At 43.4% G+C, this 21,332-nt stretch overlaps 2 protein-coding genes and 1 pseudogene across 3 annotated transcripts in view; 2 read left to right on the forward strand and 1 right to left on the reverse strand.

Moving 5' to 3' along the window:
- PCYT1A (phosphate cytidylyltransferase 1A, choline) overlaps positions 1-4,115 on the forward strand; it is a 39,412-nt gene extending 35,297 nt beyond the window's left edge. For both annotated transcript variants that reach the window (XM_010994431.3, XM_031454123.2), the window contains one exon: positions 21-4,115. In XM_010994431.3, coding sequence (XP_010992733.1) covers positions 21-230 — 210 coding nt within the window. In that variant the 3' untranslated portion in view covers positions 231-4,115. The remainder of the gene's footprint in view (positions 1-20) is intronic.
- A 473-nt stretch (positions 4,116-4,588) lies between these two features.
- SLC51A (solute carrier family 51 member A) lies at positions 4,589-20,872 on the reverse strand. Its single transcript, XM_010994430.3, has 9 exons — positions 20,656-20,872; positions 19,953-20,047; positions 9,883-10,037; positions 8,829-8,902; positions 8,235-8,393; positions 7,560-7,671; positions 7,124-7,270; positions 5,510-5,615; positions 4,589-4,968 (listed from the first exon to the last, which is right to left on the reverse strand). Exons 1-9 carry the CDS (start codon positions 20,691-20,693, stop codon positions 4,832-4,834), a joined length of 1,023 nt encoding a protein of 340 aa, XP_010992732.1. The 5' UTR covers positions 20,694-20,872; the 3' UTR covers positions 4,589-4,831.
- LOC116155846 (U4 spliceosomal RNA) lies at positions 9,073-9,242 on the forward strand (annotated as a pseudogene).
- Positions 20,873-21,332: the final 460 nt, after the last annotated feature.

Genomic DNA, 21,332 nt, shown 5'->3' on the forward strand with positions numbered 1-21,332 from the left:
CTTCCTTTTGGTCTCCCCAGAAACATATGCTGAAAGAGGGGAAAGGCCGGATGCTGCAGGCCATCAGTCCAAAGCAGAGTCCCAGCAGCAGCCCCACTCGTGAACGCTCCCCCTCTCCCTCTTTCCGGTGGCCCTTCTCTGGCAAGACTTCCCCGCTTTCCTCCCCAGCAGACCTCTCCAGGCACAAGGCTGCAGCCTACGATATCAGTGAGGATGAAGAAGACGACTAATTTTTCATCTCTCCTTTCCTCTCCCCTCTCTCTGTCCCATCACCTTCAGAAGCTCTCTGTTGAATTCCAAATTGTGACCCCAACACTAAACTTAAGGACAGCTACAAAGGAAAGACAACTGGGGTAAAAGGACCTAGGATGGGGGGACCAGACAGCCTATCCTCCAAGAGACGTCACCCAACCACACCAAGAAGGAGGCTGACTGCACCTTAGAAGCCTGTTCTGCATTCATATACCCTCCCCGTGGACTTCACTTTACTGTTTATGTTCATGTGATCTTGACAGGGAAATTGTCATTTTTATTAATTTTTTAAAAATTAGTCTTTCAAATGTAGTAAGTAGAACTAATTTTTTGCCCCCAAGGAGCGGGCAGAAGGAAGTGGTATAGTAACAAGAGGCCTTTTCTTCCTGATTCATTATAGGGTTTGCCTTCCATTCTGAGGCAAACTGTCTTGCCAAGTCCTTCAGGCAGTGAGCCATGCTGCTGGGTGATTTGGAGGGAGATACCATAACTTTGGTTTCCTTTTTTAAAAAAAATAAGCTGAGTAACAGTCACAGATCCCCTAAGTGTACTACTGGCACATGTGTCATTGTGGCTGTGGGAGGAAGGAGATCTGAGCCTAACTTTTCTTACTCCCTGAGGAGTTTCTTGTTGAACCCAATGGGGTCCATGAAGACACTGATGGGGCTGGAACCAGACCACGTGGCATTAGCTGCTTTTCTTCTGCTATGTTCATCTTCTCAGAAAATTCTGTTGCCCAGTTATTTGGGAGCTCTTGTCAATCTTTCTTGCAGTCTACCCTCCTAAAGGAAGGAACACTTTCAGGCTTACTCTCACTGAGGAGGGGAGTGGGACAGTACTCAATCCTATACAAAGTCAGTTCAGATCAATTTTCCTCCTGGGAGTGAGTCCCTGGCCCTGTTACTCCTATTTTCATACTTATTACCTAGCTTTTTTTTACAAAGGATACTTTGTAAATGTCTGCAGTTTGAACATGATCTGTTAATTCATGTCACTAATAGCCATATTGAATATTCAGAGAGATCTGCAAAGAACATAGGCACAAAAGCATAAGGAAACACATCCCTTTTTAAAGCTTTATCTTGACCTTTTCCCCTCTTAAGAGTGTCCTCACTGGAGCCAGTGCTCCACGAGGTGTTTCTTTTCCTCTGGGAGTTGCCGCTGGCAGGGACTCCTGCCCACTGCCCCTTCAGCAAACCACCAAGCAAGGGCCCACACTACAAGAGTGTGGTAGGTTCCCTCCCTGTCCTTCTGCCTGGTTCCACCTCCTGTGTTAGGCTACCACTTAAATTTTAAATTTCACATCAGAGAATGCTGAAGTTTATCACTTGCTGTTGAGCATGAGCTCCTTTTAAACCTCTAGCATCCTACAGTATGTGACCTAGGAGATCATCATCCATCAGTAATCCTGTCATTGGGTTCAGGGTAAAAAATGCTTATGTCGAGGCCCCACCCCATCACTCATAAATACCCCTTGTGGGGGTGGAGTTTTAGTGTTTTCAGCTAAGAAAACCACATTTTATCTTTTCTTGCCCCTCTGCTAGGGCTGTGAGCATCTCATAGTCCCCTCCCTAAACATTTTCTGGTAAAACCTGTTCTGCCTGAGGGTCAGTGACTAGAATCACTGCCTGCCTGCACAGCAGGGACTACCTAGATTCTTAAAACTCAGATTACCCAGAGAGGCAGAGCAGAGGGACAAAGAGGGGGAAACCTCTTGTTGTCCTGATGGCCTATGAAAACTCATTTCTAACTCTTCACTTGAAGTGCTATTTTTATTATCAAATCTGGTTTACACAAGTTTTGGCTTGGAATCCTATTTGGGGAACAGTTAAAGTTAACGTTTTCCTATGTTACCCAGCTTCATGTGATCAAATGTTTTAACTTTTCTACTTCAGTCTTCCCTCTCTGGGAATTCTGCCCACTTCTGTTGATAGAAAAGCAGTGAAGTCACCACTGAAGTCACACTACCTGCTCCCTCAAATAACACATGCTCTCCAAGTGTATTTGGAAAGGGAGGTGCCCAGAATGTGGTTTTTCTCCCTGCAGTCACTCCTCTCATGTATACTGTCTGGGTCCCAGGTGTTTGGCCCTCCTCCTCTGCTCTGTGATGGGCTGCTTTTGGCATGTCCTGCCCTTGGAATATGACCTCTGGGCTGACAAGCTCTGTGAGACTGCTGCCGCCAGCATATGCACATGTTCTTGGAAAACTCTCTCACTCCTTTGGGTGAGCCTCTGTGGCCTTAGTCTTCTAACATTGGTTTATCTTCATATTATTTTGACTGAAAGCAAAAAATGTTATGATGTGGCATGCTAGATACTTTGGGATAAATATGACCCTAGGTGCTGGATGGGGGGCGTTTGTGGAGAAAGCTGTTGGGATAATGCATTATTTGATCACTTGTGCCTAATTAAATAAGGTTCGAGGTTCGAATTCCACAACTGTGTATGTGATCTGTAAATCTTTAAGTATTATTGTTAATATTGCCCTCTAATACTAATTTTAAAATTAATTAGCTGTTTCCCTGAGTCCCACACATGAAGCAGCCAGCCTGAATAGGCCAAATGTGGCAGAAATGGGAGAGCCTTAAAAGTTGGTTGGCCTCAGAGCCTCTGTGTGCAAGACAGAAGGAGAGTGGAGACAGAAGCCCTGTAGCTGGTGCTGAGGAGGTGCCGTTTCAGCAGTTACCTTGAGACGGGCTGGGCAGAGACTTTGCTCTTTTCATACACTAGACTCAGTAACACTGAAGGATAGAGGTTGAAATTTTAGAGGAATAGAAATGGATCATTTGTACTGCCGCAGCTGCTTCTGATAGCTAGAGCCAAAGGCCATTATTTTGCCGAGGCTTGGGTAAGAAGGTTGGGGGTGTGAGGAGGTTGAAAATCTTGAATGGAGGAAAAAATTTGAGGGAAGTCAAGAGAACTTTTGACCTTTTCTCATCACTGATAACTTCTTAGGCAGCATCTGAAGTACATTTTTCTCACTTGTGACCACACAGCTGTCCAGGCAGTCTTTGGATATTCCCTCTGCAATGGTTCTTCACAGTGCTTTTTAGTCTCTTTCTTATTTGTCGGTAGCTTTTGTGTTTCTGGAGCTCATTGCTTTGTTAATCTTGTTTCAGACCCTTTATCTGAAGTCTTTCCAAATCAATTATAGTTTGCAGCTTTTGTTTAATTCCCTAAAAGCCATATCTTCTGCATTTTCTGCCAGCACACACTTTCATCAGAAGTTGAACCAGTACAGGTAGGAAAAAAAAGCTCCCTTAACAATGTTTTTATCTAATGGTATTTTTTTTAAGCTTACCAATGTAAGTATTTTTAAAGTTATATTTTTCAAAGTCATGCAACAATTGTTCTTGTTTTCTCTTGTAGAATAGGTTGTCATGGGATAAATAGTGGTCCCTAGTTTTTATTTTTCCACACAGTAAAATATGTTCTTGGGATTATACTATTAAAAGTTAATTTTCTTTAAAAGAAAGGAGAAAGATACTCTGTCTGCCAAAGCGTAATGTTAGTACTCAGATTGGGGTAGAAAACAAAAGTGCTTGGTTTAACATTAGGATGACTCCAGTTGTGTTTTTTCAGGTTTCAAGTGGGCTTTCCCACCCTTCTTAGGGAGGCACTGACTGTTTTGAACAGAGACTTGATTGGTTGGGATTGTTTTGTATTGAGGATCCTGAAAAGAGTGTTGGAAAGAAATGCTGCCCTTGGCGTGAATGTTGGCCCCATCGCCAGTGCCGGTGTCCACAAGGACGTTTTCCTCAATCGGTGTTCAGTATATTGTTTTCCTGTCTGAGTGTTATTAATTTGTTCAGTTATTTTGGCTTTTGTCATCAGCCAAATAAAGATAAAGTGGTTTTACCTAATGTTCCATTTTCTATGTTTTTGACCTGGTATACGTGTGTATGTTATGTTTTATGTATTTGGGGTTTTACCTGTACTATCAATTCCTTTGCTTTTGCATCCTAATTTATCTTCTCAAAATTCCTTGATGACCATATTTTCAGGGGTTCCTTTTGCAGCTTGGTACCGAAGACTCAAAAAGCCACTGTCCCACAAAAGGAGGCTGGTCCAGATCTCCCAGGTCTAATGTCATCAGTGCCCTAATGACATATCTGTAAGAGAAGGAACACTGTCCATCTGTTCTTCAGAAGTCTGTGTTTCTTTGAGACTTTGGGTTCATACTGCTTGGCTTGGCTGAGTTCTGTTCCTGTTATTATACTAGGAAAACTACGATATACTCTTCACCCTTTTATTTGCTTTGGAAAGATTGAGAGTGAACTTTTAATATACAAGCTTTAAGGGCTGATAGTGGCACCCACAAAGGCACTGTGCCCCGTTATAGAATATCAAACTCCATCCTGTTTATTATAAAACTTAAAATACCTTCCTCAGGCCAGATCCAAAACAATTTCATCCTATCGCATAGTTCACATTTGTCTCTATAGTCAAGTGTATGTGATCTGCCAGCTTGTGCTGACAATGGAAACCACCCCCATTTGGTCAAGGTTGGGGGTCAGTAAAGAAATCTTGTGCCCATCTAATGAGTACAGTGTCTCTTTGATTGTCCAAGTCATCCACCTCAGGCTTTGACGTTTGAATCCAGATCTGGAGAAGAGAAAGGTTCATACCCGACCTTGCTGTCTTTCCTTCGGTAGTACATTCGTATCAGCACAGTTATCAGAAAGGACTCCAGGATGAGGAGATGGCAGTTCATCACTGCAGCGTGGGGCGAAATATAATGTTGGTTATGCTAACTTACAGATGCAGAATCCCACTAGCAGCCCTGGCGTATAAGTTGAACAACACTTTATCTAATTTCTCCTCAAACCAGGACCTAGAGATATTAAGTTGTCAGAAGTAACACAGCAGGTTAATAGTAAAGCCAGAACCAGAAGTTGGTTCTGCAATTTGAGGCCAGCATTAAACTCCATTTCTTTTGTATATTTTATCAGCATGACCTTCTGCTTCCTCACCAGACCCATTCCTCTTCCAGGAGCTGAGGACTGAACTCATGGCTTCCTGGGTTGGCCATCACGACTGGCCTGAAGCTGTGGGCTTGCAGCTGTCCTCTGTGTGATCACAGAAGTCATAGTCTCCTTAGTAGAGCCTCAGCTAGATTTCTTGGAGGTTCCTTTTTGATCAGAATATTCTAAGTTTTCTGAGGCTGGCTGGCCCACCTTCTGTTCTAAGGTCCTCTCTTCCCTGACCTCCCCGTCTTGTCCATCCTGGCCTGGGACAGGCGCCCTTATGTGCTCACCTTGAGACCTGATTTTAGAGGAAAAGGGTGGCGAACAAGCAATCTGCCCACTGTTGGCCAAGACTGAGAAAATGGCTGGCTGCACGGCAGACAGAATAAGGAGCGCCTGCAGAACAGAAAAGGAAAGTGAGGGCAGGAGGCCCAGCATCCATGGCGCCGAGGACAGCTGGCCCACTGCTGTGTTTGAAATGTGTCCTGGTACTTGCCCTCTCTTGAGTACATACACTTTTCTAAAGCACAGCCTCTTCTGGGCAGACTTGGCTCATCCAGGCTTCCCCATAATATTCATGGGCAGGCTCGGCCATCAAGGGGTTTTATCCTGTGGCCTGACCCTAAGGGGCCCAGGTCCTTTCTGTGTCCCTTCAGTCTCTTACTCCATTTCAGGCTCTTCTGTCTTCCTACAGACCCTCTGATTCTACCTTCTATGTGCCTGTAAATTCACATTCCAGTGGCACTTGCTTAGATCAAATGAGAATGTATGTGAAATCACCCTGTTAGCTCTACAGGAGTCATTGTGCCTTGGGAGTAGGAGAAGGGCCCAACAAGGAGAAGAAAGAATGGAGAAAGAAGGAAAACAATATTGGGCTAGAAGTCATTGCATTTGCCTTTGAGAGAATTTTCAGAAAAGATGTGAAGATGAAGAGGCAATGTGATGAGAAGAAGGGATGTGGGTTTAGGAGTAGACAGATCTAGGTTTAAATTCCAGTTCCAAGCCTTATGTGCCTTTGAGCAAGCCCCATAACATCTGTTTCCTCACTGGTCAAAAAGAAATAGTAATGACTCTTTAAGATTGTAGTGAACATTTAAATGTAATTTATGTATGAAAAATGTCTATGTGGTACAGGTAGTTCATAGTTGTAGCTGTGATAATGTTGATGTTGCTGGTGGTGATAAACTATAGGGTTTTTAGAAGTAATGGGTAGAGAAGAAGAAAAAAGCAAAGACATAAGAATTTAAGGTTGGATAATCACATGTGTTATGGGTTTCATTGTGTCCCCAGAAAAGATATGTTGAAGCCTAACTCCCAGTAGCTCAGAATGTGACCTTGTTTGGAAATAGCATCATTGTTTTGGTTAACTAATTAGTTGTAATTAGGTTAAGATGAGGTTAGTAGGAGTAGGGTGGGTCCTTATTCCAATATGACTGGTGTCATTATAAGAAGAGGAAAAGAGACGTGAGACACAGACACATGAGGGCGAAATGCCATGTGATGTTGGAGGAGTGATGCCACTGTGAGCCAAGGATGCCAAGGGTTGCTGCAAACCACAGGAGTCAGGAAGATCAAGGAAGGATTCTCCCTGACAGGTTTCAGAGGGAGTGTGGGTCGGCTGAAAGCTTGATTTTGGACATCTAGCCTTTAGAACTGTGAGACAATAAATTTCTGTTGTTTTAAGCCACCCAATTTGTGATGTTTTGTTACACCAGTCCCAGGAGACTATTACAGCACAGAAAAGCAAAACTGGGGAAGGGCAGGGATTATTTTCCAAATCTCACAGGAAACCTAAGGCTTAAGAAGATTCCCAGACCCACTTTTAGCCTTTATTAGTCTCGGCTCTGAACCCCTATTATTTGTGGCTGATTATTAGCCATCTTTCTCTCCCAGGGTATGGTTACCTGGAAGAGATAGAATTTGGCTCCCATGTTCTGCTCGCCCAGGTGCAGCTTGGCTTGACGGAAAACGATGCCCAGGGCCCACAGAGCCAGCAGAGTGGACACACCGAGGAAAGTGTTGATCCACAGAGCTGTGCTCCTCTCAGAAATCTGGTGGCAGACCAGGAAGTAGTCAGCAAGGGAGGCAGGCCCTTCCTCCTCCCTTTATTTCCCCTCTCCCATGGTGGGGAAAGTAAAAAAGCCCAAAGCCTTGGCCTCTCCCCATCCCCTCTCTTCCCACTGGAGTCCACGAGCCTCTACTTTTCCACAGTCACCCTGTCCCTGGGGCTACCCCACCCCTGGGGCCCTGTATCAGGTGATATTGGCCCCAACTCTTCCTTCTAGAGCTCAAAGGTATTAAATGAATCTTGGGCTTTGCTGCCCCTCACTCCTTGCTTACGTCTGATGGGTCATAGATGCCATCAGGGACGAGAAACAGGCCCGCTAGGCTCAGTGTTATCTTGAAGAAGGCATACTGGATGGGGCCGAACATCAGGAGCTGAAGCTTCTTCCTGAGGAGGGAAGAGGGTTAGGAACATGGGTGAACAAACTACCTGCCCCAAGAAGCCCTTCCTGCTCCCTCACTGGGCTCCTGGGCTGAAGTGTGGCTGCCATCACAGTCACCCAACGGTTAAACGGATGTGGACTCAGGAAAAAGCCAGAATGTTGACAGCCTTGGGAACCTTCCCTCTTGCCTCCCACTCACTGTCAGACCAGAATGCTGCCTTTTGAGCAAGAACTGAGTGTTGACCCCAACTTTACAACCCAAAATGGACAAAAAAGGGGAAGTAAATAGCCCAAAGTCTAGTTTGCTCTGGGTGGTAGTTTGTAGGGGGTGGTGAGCTTAAGTGATGGGAACTTCGGAGTTCTCCTTCCTCTGCTCCTCTCACCTCTGGGTGGGCGCCCAGTGTGAGGGCGCTGGCTGTGGGATGCCCACCCTCTCGTCACTGGTTTTGTTCCATACAAGCCTTGTTCCAAGAGGCTTGAAGCAGGGCTGCGAGAGCCAACAAGGCTCCGGGGAGAGTGCAGGCAGAGGCTGACCTGTTCCTCCCGCTGCTTCTCCCTCCCGACTTACCTGGTGAGCATGATTTTGGGGCAGCAGGGGCAGCAGCAGCAGCAAGGGCCTGTATGGATCCTCACTGGGGTGTCCTTCAGTGTCCTCATTACTGCCTCCTTCCCACCAAAGCCTTCCACCATGATGTGCATCAGCAGGTAAAAGTACACCGAGTAAAACCTAGCGTCAGGAGAGAGGTGGGCCTGAGTACACAGAAGGGGAGGCGGCGGCAGCTGAGAGGATACCCTGTGCTGCCAAAGGAAAATAGACTGCAAAGGAGGCAGGGAGAGGTGGGGCTTCCTGAGGGGATCACAGTAGGGACTGGGTGTTCTAAATGTGTGACCCAAGAGGAATGAGAGAGAGGACAGGGTGGGAAGAGGGCAATTTTGGGCTATGGGAGCAAAGTGGCACCTGAGGATGAACTAGAAGTTCAAGAGACCTGGATTAGCACAAGTTGGAAAGCGCTAGATTTGTGATCAGCTGGTTTGCAGGGATTTATGGAAGGGACAGGGGATAAAAGAAGACATGGACTCTGGAGTCTGGGAGAGAAGGGAGCAGGGAGAGGACCCCAGAAGGATATACAGCCCAGAGCTGGGGGTGGGGCAGGACACTCACGCGGCTATGGTCATTTCCACAAGTGTGAGGGCACGAGGGATCCAGAGACCAAAGCAGCAGAATGCAGACACTGTCTGCTTGGAGAGGAGCAAAGAGCAGGTTAGGACAACGAGGGAGACTTCATGCTCACCTTTTGCTTCAAGGACTTAAGGAAGCAAAACTTAAACATTTGAGGCATCATTACTTAAAGGTGGCCAGCTGAAAAAAATAACTAACTAAAACTTCTTAAAAAATTCAGCTGTCAAACTTTGCACAGTGGCAGTATTGTAGCCAATGAGGTTTATCTGAGGTGTGATTATTGCCAATTAAAATTCAGCTGTCAGTTTATTCCTCGTCTAGGGTTAGAGACAGCAAGTCACTTTGAGCCAGGGGCTCTTTTGAAGACTCTCTCAACCTATATTCATGGGATAGGAGGTTAGTTTGTCTTTAGAAGTAAGTGGATCAAGATCCAACCCTTCCTTTTCAACATCCCATGTTATTAGAGCAACCCTGATGACTTGAGATGGCCCAGGCAGATGTTATCTGGCAGGAAAGGGCCTCAAGGACTTTGTTCTTCACCCCACACAGACACAGAGCTCACCACAAGGAAAGAGAAGTCCTACCTTATGGCCTGAGAGCAAGCCAAAGAGCTATCCAATGGCTGTGGGGGAGTTAAAAGGACCTGCAATGTAAGGGTAGGGTAAGCATGACCCCATAGGGGAAAATTCTTCTCCTACTACATGCTGAGGAACCACTGCTCTGTCTGTACAGGAATGAGGCTTGCTTTTAACAGCAGTATCATAGTGAGGGAGTAGTGAGTGGGGCTGCTGGTGGGCTGAGCAGTTTCTCTAGCTGTCTCGGTGGCTCTAAGGTTTCGAATACTCTATCCCACTGTCCGTTGATCTTCCAAGCAAGGGGTCCTGACTGCAAACAGAAATCAGATTAAAACCCCCACCCTAAGGTGGTAGAGGAAGGCACCTCATTGCTGACTTGAATTATTGAGTTTAAAGGAATCCTCAAAATGGACCCTAGTTCCTCTCTGGTCCCTCTCAAAGAGCAGCTACCAGGCCCTCACCGTGGGTGCAGAGCTCATCCAGAGAAGAGTCTTCCTCTTGATGGGGCAGCGAGTGTTCTTGTGTATGTAGACAGCATCCTCCAGGAAGATGGCGATTGAACCCAGGACAAGCAAGGTCATGATGACCGTGAGGGAAATCTCCACAGGACCCAATGCTAGAGTGGAAAGAGAAGGCAGACTTCAGTGAGGTAAAGACCACGACTGAGGAGCAGAAGATGTAGGCTTCCTCACTTGAATCTAAATTGCTTTACCACATCTAGAATTACCTGGTCTAGGTTCCCTTCCATGCAAAAGATGGGCTTTTTCTTAGACCTACAGATCCAACATGTGACTAAGAAATAGTCATTCTTCTGCGGAGATGGGAGACTAGACCAAATAACTACAGGTACGGTAAGGCTTACCTGAACGAGGGTATTGACACCAAACCAGTTTATATTGCAAAATTAGCAAATATTAGCAAAAATTCTGAATTAGGAGGTCAACAGGGCCTATTCACTTTTCTATCTCATTATCAGGTGTCATGCTAGCAGACGGGGACCAATAAACATTATAATTGAAGCAGAATATAATTCATGCTTTACTTAGAGCTGTTTAAGTTTTATTTCAAAAATTATGTCACAAAACTGGGACATTAGGAAGGGACTTAAACAAATGGGTACAAGTAAAGTCTCCAAGGACATTTGACCCATGTTGGCTTCACACTTAGTCTTATACCAAATGTGGTTGAGTAGCTCTCTTTAGTGTTTATTCAAGTTATTTGAGGAGCTGTTAAAAAGTAGCTGCCCAGGCCTTGCCGTCAGGGATGCTATTTCAATAGATCTGGGATGGAACCAGTAATCTACATTTTAAACCACCTCACCCGACAATGGCAATAGCCAGAAGATAAACATTTTAACAAACACCAGTGAAGCTACTCTGGCCTCACCATTTCTAACAGGAGAACATTAATATAATCACAGTATTTGTTGCTGGACATGTGATTCATCAATGCAACAATTAGTTTTAAACAAAGGGTTCAGTGTCCTCAGCGACAGGAGGAGTCTGCCAACAAGCCCAGACCTTCGTTTATCTAAGTCTCTTCCCTGGTTGGCAAACTCCTTTCCACCTCCTAACTGGCTAGATGACAGGAAGAAGTTGGGGAAGACTGTCAGAGTCCAGTCCGTTGTCTTATTGCATTGGGAGTACATTATGAGAAAGGTATTGGCTGGCCTGCCCTATGTCTTGGTGACTGAGGGCAGCTCAGGCAGAGATGTTACTGCTGACACCAAGGCAGGGAGGAAGGCGACCATACCACAGTAAAGACTTGAGTCATTGTCAGCTAGATCAGTCACACCTGACGGCACCACAAGGAGCAACCAGGACAAAGGTGAATTTATCAAAAAATGTCATGTTGACCCTGGTTGTTCTTATTTCAGAGCACATGTTTGTCTCTGTTTCTGTTTGCTTTATCCAAGAGGCCCTTTACCTCTGACCAGAGTTAGGTCTGTGACCACTCCGGAAGACCTGCCACGGGGAAGGTGGTCCTTGGATTCCAGCTCCCAAGCTACACTTCTGAAGTCAGTGGTAAGCTTTTCCTATCACTGGCTACAAAAGACTAGGCTGTGCTATTTTCTTCCCTCCTCCCCATCCCTTCCTCCACTCCCCTCCATTTAGTTAGGTCACAGCCCTCGCCCACTGGGTGACTAAATTACTGGCTTGGCATTGCTCTTGCTGTGTGGCTCTGTTGCCTCTTTCTTAATTACCTCTCTAGATACTGTTCCAGTAGGCTCTGCAGGTTTTAAACATTAAGAAAACTGGTTGTAGTCCTTTATTAAAAAGAGACTTTACCTTTTCCTCTTTGAAGCTTTAAAAATATAAAAATCGCAGAGAATTTTTTTTCACTAAATTTTACCCTTATGCAATAAAAATGTAGATTTTTAAAAATCATGATTGTTTTATCGTGAGATACACATAAAGCCTGCCACATATCAAAATAATTCCAGATAGATTAAAGAGATAAGCCTTTAAAAGTCAAACAGGGAAAACTGAAAGAAGAGAAAAAGAGAGAAGTGTATTTTCATCAAAACTTTGGAAAGGGAAGATCCGCCTAAACTTAGGTGCAATCCAGGAAATCACAAAGAGAACAATGGTCAAATCTGATATAAAAAGTCTAAATTCATGAGTGTTTGAAAAACAAAAAAGGCAGCAAGCAGACTGGGGGAAGCATTTTAAATAAATGTGTACTGAGAGAGGATATTTGCTATACAAATATCCAACAAAAGACTCATATTCATAGTATATAAAGAATTCCTCCTATCAGTAAGGAAAAGAACACAATTTTTACAAATAAAAAAAGATCTAAACAGTAACTTTTCAAAGTTCAATTCAAATGTTCAAGAAGTATAAAAAGGTTCTAAATATCAACAGTCATCGGGGAAATAAAAATGTGAGATGCCACTATATACCCACCAGAAGGGCTGAAGTTAAACGGAATAATGATTCTAAGTGCTGGTGAGGATGAGAAACAATTGGAACTCTCATACGTTGCTGTTGGGAGTGGTACTAGTACTTTGGAAAACAGTTTGTTAGTATCCATTAAAGCTCAATATACACCTACCCTGTGACACAGAAACTGCACTCCTGGAAACATATTCAATAGGAATGAGTGCCTAGAATCACCAAAAGAACGTTCAGAGCAGCATAGTTCGTAATGGCTCAAATGGGAAATAGCCCATTATGTTCTTCAACAAGAATACAGATTAAGAAATTTTGATATATCCCCGTAATGGAATTACTGTTTGATTTTGTTTACATCAATTGAAGAATAGGGAAAATTGATCAAAGATGTGTTAGAGCTTAGGATAGTGGTCTTTGGAGGAGTATTAACTGGGGGGAGTATGAGAGACCCTGCAGGATGCTGGAAATACTCTGTATCTTGGGCTGGATGGTGGTTTCATAGATGTACATGTAGGTAAAAATCCACCAAATTATATACTAAAAATCATTGCCCTATAGTATGTAATTTATACCTAAAACAAACATCAAACACACATTTACATGAACAAAGCAGAATCAAAATTAGCACAGTAAAATTATAATCATGTTTGAAGGATTTGATTGGGTAGAAAAAGGTAGAAAAGAGTTGAAAGGAAGAGTGAGGCACCAATATCTTTATCTTACAAAATGGAAAGTGAAGAAGTACTGTCCATAGTTGGCACAATAAGAAATAAGCCATAGGTACAGTATATATAGCTATAAAGATAGCCAACTAAAATATTGACATAATTATATAGAAAAAATGGAAGAGGTTGGCACTAAATGAGCTAAATCTTCATGTATTATAGAGGCGGCCACAGATAATGTCCAAAATTAATACCCCAGGAAATAATGGTAGTTTGAAGGCAACTATCAGGAGAATCATCAGCTCAAAAAGGATGAGGGAGATTAGAAATAAGAATAAATAGGGCAGGGAATTGTTGGTTTTCATTAGTAGCCCCTTTGTGCTATTTACATTTTTAATCATGTTCATATATTATTTTGATTAAAAAAAATCATTGCATGGAAAATATGCCTAGGGGGAGGGTATAGCTCAAGTGGTAGAGCACATGCTTAGCGTGCAGAAGGTCCTGGGTTCAATCCCTAGTACCTCCTCTAAACATAAATAAATAAACCCAATTGCTGCACCCCCCTCCAGAAAAGAGTTAGAAAAAAAAAAGAAAAAATGCTTAGAAATACTAAAAAAATCAGCAATGTTGTCTTTGGGTGATAAGACTGTGGGTAGTTTTTGTCTTCTTTCTTTTACAATTATTCTGTAATGAATATACATTTTATAACAAAAAAAAATTTTTTTTAAAGACGTATTTTGCCTAATATATAAAAATGTGAAAAATTCATATGATGTCATGCATGTAAAAACAAGACATAAAATATAGTATAGAATGATTTCCACTAATGTTAAATAAAAGCATAGAAAACAGAAATTACACTACAATATTTGCAGTGCTGGTCTTGAGTGGTGGGACCATATATGACTTTCCTTCTTTTCACTTTTCTGTATTTTCATATTTACTGAATTATTTTTACAGTAAAAATGTTTAGTTAAAAAAATACAGACAAAAGATAAAGTCCAAATAGCAGAAACCAAAATTAATTCAGTAGATTTCTAAAATCCAATGTCCATTTTCGGAAAGGGCAGTCACTGCAGGAGGCCTCTCCTCGCCTCACTCTCCCACCCGCTCCTTGACTCTTGTCCTCATCAGCTCACTGAGAACTGATAGTAGAAACAGCCCTTCCCAAAGCCATCAAGGCCAAAGCCTTTCCCAATCTTCATTGTCCTTGACTATTCCCTGGTCCTTGAAAACCTCCCCCCCTTGACTCGCAGAACCACAGTCCTTCTGGTTCCCCTCCTGGCCTCTGACCCTAGGTTTCCTCTCCTGATTCCTCAACCTCTCCTACTCAGAGTGTTCTCCAAACTCAGTCACTGCATCTCGACTCATCTCTGTTTACTTGAAGTTTCCTACCACTCCTCAGCATCCCAACAACCACGTGAGCTGTTTTCACCTCCAGGATTTTATAGCGCTTGGCTTCTGCCTGTTCAGCTTTTCTCCCTGAGCTCGTGTGGCTATGGCTCCTTCTCATCACTAAGCTCTCTGCTCAAATGCCTCTCCTCAACCAGCCTCCCCTGAGTGCCCAATGTGCCGTTACTCCGCCCCTTATCTGCCCTCCACAGTGAGGTTATGTACGTATTTATTTAACTGTTTATTGTCTGTCCCCATTGAAGTGATCGCAGTATAAAGGGATTAGGAAAGGATAAATTGGGAATTCGAAATTTGGGGAGTGAGGGAAATGTTAGCTATCTTGATTGTGGTGGTGGTTTTTCATTGGTGTATACATCTATCAAATTTTACTTCTGAAACATGTGTAGTTTACCATAAAGGAATCATACCATAATAACAGTGTTTAAAAAAAAAAAGATTCTGGCAGGCACGGAGATCTAATCACCTTGCCCAAGACAAACCTTACATGTAAGTTCCCTCTTATTAAAACTGCCACCTACCAAAAACAAAAACAAAAACAAAAAAACTCACCAAAACAAAACAAACAAACACAAAAAACTCAGCACAAAGGCAGGGACTTTGTCAGGCTTGTTCTCTGTTCCTTTCTCCAAGTGCCTGAACAGTAAGAGTGATTGTTGAATGAAAGAAAGGATCCCATGGGAATTCCTATTAGCTCCATTTTATAAGCTTTTTCAGTAAACTAGTCTTAGAGAGTTGAGCACCTTGCCCATGGTCACCTAGCCTGGAAGAGATGAAGCTGGAATTTAAACCAAGGGGTTCCTGATCCTAAGCTCATTTTCTTAACCATCACTCAAGCTGACTTGGAATGTGTTCACATAGATACCGGAGGAAACGTGGAGTAACATAAGCAATCAGAGCAACTCTAAAGATTGCTTACGTTTATGAAGGTGGGGGTGAGGCAACTCCGACTGTTAACACAGAAGTGCTTTTGCACTTTATCTGCTGGCATTGGTGCTCTGTCTTTCTCACACTTGCAGTATCTACAGGCTGTTGTATCCACTTCCATGGTGCAAAGCTGAGAGAGAGAAGTTCCTTGGCATCCATAGTCTGACACCACTACTCTACCTTAAACTCATTTCTCTTCTTGGAAGATTGTTCTCTATCTTATTTTTCTGCATCTTAATAGGCATTACGGAAAAAAAAGTATCCTGTAGCACAAAGATTTTGGGAAACACTTTAAACAAAGTTAAACAAGTTTCTTTCCTGCAGAGTATACTGAAGTTTTAAATCTGATTTATATTGTTAATTTCCAAAAGGAGTTTACAGAAGTTATTTTTCTACAGGTTCTGTTCTCATGGAGTGCTCTTTGGGATTAGTATTCCAAGGAACGCACTTTGGGAAAATGCTTGTCTAACTGACTCATCTGAATACAATTATACCTTTAGCAACTAGCAAATTTCCCACTGTCTGTGTAATAGTGAAGATTATTTTTTAATAATGAAAACAATATAGGAATATTAAAATTTTGAAAAGTGTCACCCATAATCCTAGCTAGTTCCTAACCAAAAATTATTTTCATTTTTGCATATTTGTTTCCATAGAGGTTAAGAGCATAGGCTCTGAGTTCAAAGTAAAATTCTACTCACTGCTTGATCTACAACCTTGGACAGGTTGTTTATCCCCTAATTAAACCTCTTAGCATGGCATGTAGTATTTGCCCGATAAAAAGTACTTTAAAATACATCCTGGTTGGTAGCTCACAGAGAAAAAAACGTGACAATGAATATATATATGTTCATGTATAACTGAAAAATTGTGCTCTACACTGGAATTTGACACAGCATTGTAAAATGATTATAAATCAATAAAAAATGTTAAAAAAAACCATCCTGGTTAAAGTGCATACATATTGTATTACTGCAATCACACTGTAAAATTTAGTATTCTGGTTTCTTTAATCTAACATTTCATCACAGCCTGTCAAAAATGACTTTTATAATTTCTTTAATTATAAAAATTTTTAAAATATCAAGGATAATAGAGCAAACATTAATATACTGATAATCCATTTTAAGGAATGTTACGATATTGCCAATTTTGCTTCAAAAGTTATTCTTAGAAAGATAAAGTGTTACAGATATATTTGAAGGTCCGTAAATATACCTCCTGGATCCCTTTCTCTTCCCTACCTCACCTTCCAGGGCTAACTACTATTCTGAAGTTGGTTTGTATCTTTTCCTGAATGTTTTAATTTTTCACAACGTATGTACATACTCAACATATTATATTGCTTTGCATTAAAAAAAATCTATATAAATGGCATTATTTCGCAAAATGCTTTTCTACTCAACCTTATTTTCATGGTTGTTACTATTTTCATTATGACAAACAAATATTACCATAAACACTCTTAGATGTGTCTCTTTGGCATGTATGGGAGAGCTCCTCTATTCTTATACCTCGAGTTAGAATTGCTGGGTTGTAGGACATGAGAATCTTCAGTGTTAAAGGTGTCTAATTACTCTTCAAAGTGGTTATACTAATTTATACTCCCACCAGCAGTCTACAAGGGTTTACAGTTCCTCTCAAATTCACCATCACTTGAAACTATCAGACTTTTAATTTTTACCTTTAAGAGAACAGTGAAATGATATTTCATTGTTTAATTTGTGGTTTCATAATGCCTAACAAAAGAGATCATCTTTTTGCATATTTATTGGCCATTTGGGTTTCTTCTTCTAGTATGACTTGTCTGTTCATATATCTTATCTAATTTTTATTGGGTAATTTTTCTTATACTGACTAATCATCCTTGTTAGTTATAAAGCTTGAACCTATCTTCTCCCAGTCTTTGGTTTGGCTTTTAACATTGTTTATGTTTTCAGTTGTATAGAAGTTTGCTTGCTTTATGTAGTCAATCTTCATGATCATTTGTGCCTTCTTGAGTTTTATTTAAGAAAGTATTCTCTACTCCCAACCATAAAGATATCTTTCCATATTTTCTTTTGTAAAAATGTTTGCACTTTATACTTGGTACTTAATATACCTGAATTAAAGCTAGGTTGGAGCTATTTTTATGTTTATTTATTTGCCATAAGGACAGGCAATTGTCCAGCATCACTTCTTGAAATGTCCATTTGCCCCACTGAGGTGTGTAGCATCCTTTCATATAGCAAGTCCCCAATGGGCACATTGGTCTATTTCTGAGCCCACTATTCTATTTCATTTCTCTACTTGTCAGGCCCCTTGCAGTTATTACCCTATTCCTTTAATTATTCTAGTCTTTTTTTTTAATTAAAAATTTTTTTAATTGTTTTTTTTTTTTTTTTGAGGAGGGAGGTAATTAGGTTTATTCATTTATTTATTTTTAGAGGAGGTGCTGGGGATTGCACCCAGGACCTCATGAATGCTAAGCATGCACTCTGCCACTTGGGCTGTACCTTCCCCTCTAGTCTTCTTATAAGCCTTAATCTCTGGGAGGGCATGCTCCTTCCTTGCACTTTTCAAGATTGTCTTGGCTTTCTTGGACCTTTACTCCTCCATATAAATGTTTGGATCAGTCCAGTAAAAAAAAAAAATCCTATAAGGATTATAATTGCAATCATATCACGGCATTTCAAAAACAGATTATTGAAGGATTCAATAATTCATCCAGAACAGCTTTTTCTTAGATGGCATTTAGTTTAAGGAACAACAGAGTTTATAAATAAAGGAGGAAGACACACCCTCCAATTGGCACCTCTTCCTGACTCTCCTATTTCTGTCAGTGTCGTCACCGCTGTCCAGATTCTCTGAGTCATCGTTACAGTCTCTTATTTCCTTCATTTATCTTGTCAAGATATTTACCAGATTGCCTATATTTTCTAAACTTGTCTTTTTTTCCCTGACACTGCTCTGGCTCAGACTCTTGTCCCTCATGCTTCCTAGGGCAGTAACCTCCAATTTATATCTTGGCTTCTCAAAAATCTTCCTCAAAGTCCATCTTGATTACTGATTAATAATGGTCCTTAAGCACTATCCAGCCCCTCCCAATCTCAGAGCCCTCATCCACTCCTCTGCCTGCAGGATAAAGTACAACTCCTCTGCCTGACACTCAGCAGGCTCCACCTTACCTTCCCAGCCCTCTCAATTGTCCCCAGCTTCCCCACCAGTAACTTTGAATCTTGTGAGATCCAGCTCCTCAGTGTCTGGAGAAACTGCCTACTCATTCTGTCTCCACTCCAACTCCAGCAGTGCCCGGTCTTCACTCTCCAACTGCTACCCACTCCAACCTGGGAACAAAGCAGTACGCCAGACCACCACACCCAGAACCCAGAATGTTCTCCCTGCTTTGAACATCCTGAGTACTTCTATTTGCACATTTTGTAGCAAAGCCATGGGAGATCCATTTTCACTGTGTAAGGCAGGGTTTCTCAATCTCAGCATTAATGACACTTTGGCCCAGATAATTTTTTCTTGTGGGGACTTTCCTTTGTTTCCAGGGCAACATCCCTGACCTCCACCCACTAGACAGCAGTAGCACCCTCTCATGGTAGCAAATGAAACTGCCTCCAGATGTTGTCAAAAGTCTTCTGCGGGACAATATTGACTGATTGAAAATGCTGGGATGAGGGAAGTCTTGTACCATCAGCCGCACCTTTTAAACAAGAGGTCCCTGGAGGTGGATGTAGCATCTGCCTACTGGCATGAGCCACAGAGCAGCCACAAGGCTTCTCTGGACACCCTCTGGCAGTTCGTATTCACTCTGGTTCACAGCATCTGAAACGAGGCTAAGCAATGTCCGAGGCTATGCCCGTGCCTGCCTCCTAGTGCACACTGATCACATCCTGCTGTTCAGTAAGTCTACTTCTTAAGGTGACAACATCAAGAAGGAGCCTGGGAAGGCATTAGGGATGCCAAAGAGATATAGACGCCTATACATCATGTCCAAGAGGTAGTTGATCGTGCAGTAGGAAAACAAAATTAAATTTGAATGTGAGCCACATTCGCTATCAAGATGCTAGGTTATTTGATTGTCATTTTTTAGATGTTCAGGGAATAAACAGAGTCCCTTCCTCTGCCTTTCAATTTCAAAAGCAATTCAGTAATAGGATCTACTAGGCCAACACTGTCACAATACTTTTATAGGTTCACCTAAGTTTTAAGAACATTATTCATAATAACCACCTCTCTAAAATGATATAGACCCTTTCTCAAGGAGGCTGTTGTGCAGGCCTCAAGGGGATTCTATGGGGCTGGGATCATTTGGGCACCAACCTGAGTCCCCGTGTGGCCCTGGGGTCTGAAAAATGCTCCAGGTTAGTGTCCTCAATTTGAATTGGGGAGGCCCAACCTGCAGGTTTGTCTCTGGGCCAGGTGGTCACACCCCTCTTTTGGCCTTTTGGCTCCTCAAAGAGTTGATCTCCCAGGTTTTTACCATGATAGACAGACACTAGACACACTTCCTCCCAGACCCTCCAGGCCAGCCAGTTCAGGACTACCTCTCCTTAGCTCCTCTCAGCTGCCCTGACTCCTGCTGGGATGCTCATTTTTCTCTCTGATTTCAGGTCCCTCTGGGGAAGGTCCCTGACTTACCTCTCAGAAGTTGGGCTGCAGTGGGAGGGTAAGAGAAGCAGGCGGCGGGAACGCTGTAGTTGGTTTTCAGTATCTCCAGAAGATCTGCTGTGTACCTGGAGAGACACCAGCCTACAGTCAGGGGGCTTGGGGAGTGGGGAGGTTAGTAGAAGGGACGCCAGTAGCTCGATACTCCCTCAAACACTCCTGGGTTCAGGGAGCTTGTCCATTTCCCCTCAAGACCCTGATTCTTAGAGGGAATGGAAAATTGGCCCAGGCTGGTGTGAATGGCAGGCTGCCACCTAGGCCATGGGCAGGTCTGGCTGCAGTGCTCAAAGAGCTTCATTGGGGCAGCAGCCCAGGTAGGGACTGGCTAGGGAGAAAGAGCCGGTCCCAGGGAAACAGTGGACCCTTAGTACCAGGAACAGGTCCCCACCTGATCAGGGCTCTGTGCATGCCTCCCATCTCCCTCATCTCTGGGCTCTTTCTCTCCCTGGCTGGGGGCTAAAGCTAAGGCTCTGAGGGGTCATACACCAGCCCAGCCCCACAGTATCCCTAAGGACCTCCTGGGATGGCCTGACCATTATTAGTCTTGTCTCATTCTGTGTGCTGGGATCCAAAGGACCCTGGGAGGGAGGATGAGAGGGAGGGACAGGCCAGAGTGATAGGGCCCCCTGCTGCTTAGCAATTGCCTCCTGGCTCAGGGCCTGCCACCCGCACTCACCTGGGGTCAAGCTTTATCTGAGTCCTGCCTGGCTCCATCGTATTCCTTTCCTCTCCAGCGAGGGGCAGGCAGGTCGGGGGCCCTGAGGGAGGCGGCTCCTGCTGGCTGTGCTGCCTGCAGGACTGGGCTGTGGGTAGGTGGAGTGGCTGAGTCTTCCCCTCTGGCTCTCTCTCCTCAGGCCTCCCGTGCCCACAAGTTTCTATCTCAGAGTTCACCCCAGAGGAATTTGATCCCCTTGCTGGCTGAGTTCCCTGGCTTCTGACTCCTCCCTGTCCTTAGGTGTGGCCCCTCCTTTCTTCCTCCCACAAATGCCTTTGGCCACCCCTTGCCCCGAGCCGGCCCTCATCCTAACTTTCTCCTAAGGAACCTTCTAGGGTGGTGGTAGAGACAAAATTCTTGATCTTCCCTGCAATACCCCTGGTCAGCAACCCCCCCTCCCCGAGAACCTGACTGGAACTGAGGCTCTGTCCCCCTGGAGATGGAAGAGTCAGGGCTGAGGCCTTGATTATGTTGATGCTGTTACCTTGGTGTGTGGAAGGGTGGACCAGATGGTGCATGAGGTGCATGTGGGTTTCCCAGCCCACAACAACCTGATGACAGGCTTATGCAGCCAAACCGCCCCCGAAGATGCAGCAGATGAGGAGGAGGCTGTATTTAAGAGGCAGAGTTGCTGAGTG

This window comes from Camelus dromedarius, chromosome 2 (assembly GCF_036321535.1).
Source record: "Camelus dromedarius isolate mCamDro1 chromosome 2, mCamDro1.pat, whole genome shotgun sequence".
NCBI lineage: Eukaryota > Metazoa > Chordata > Mammalia > Artiodactyla > Camelidae > Camelus > Camelus dromedarius.

Excerpts from the sequence above, each read along its gene's own strand:
- SLC51A (XM_010994430.3), bottom strand. The coding sequence starts at position 20,693 with ATGGAGCCAGGCAGGACTCAGATAAAGCTTGACCCCAG. Across the intron at positions 7,672-8,234 it reads CCCAAAATCATGCTCACCAG|GAAGAAGCTTCAGCTCCTGA; the intron begins GTAAGTCGGGAG and ends TTCCCTCCTCAG. Across the intron at positions 5,616-7,123 it reads CCAAATTCTATCTCTTCCAG|GCGCTCCTTATTCTGTCTGC; the intron begins GTAACCATACCC and ends TCTGTTCTGCAG.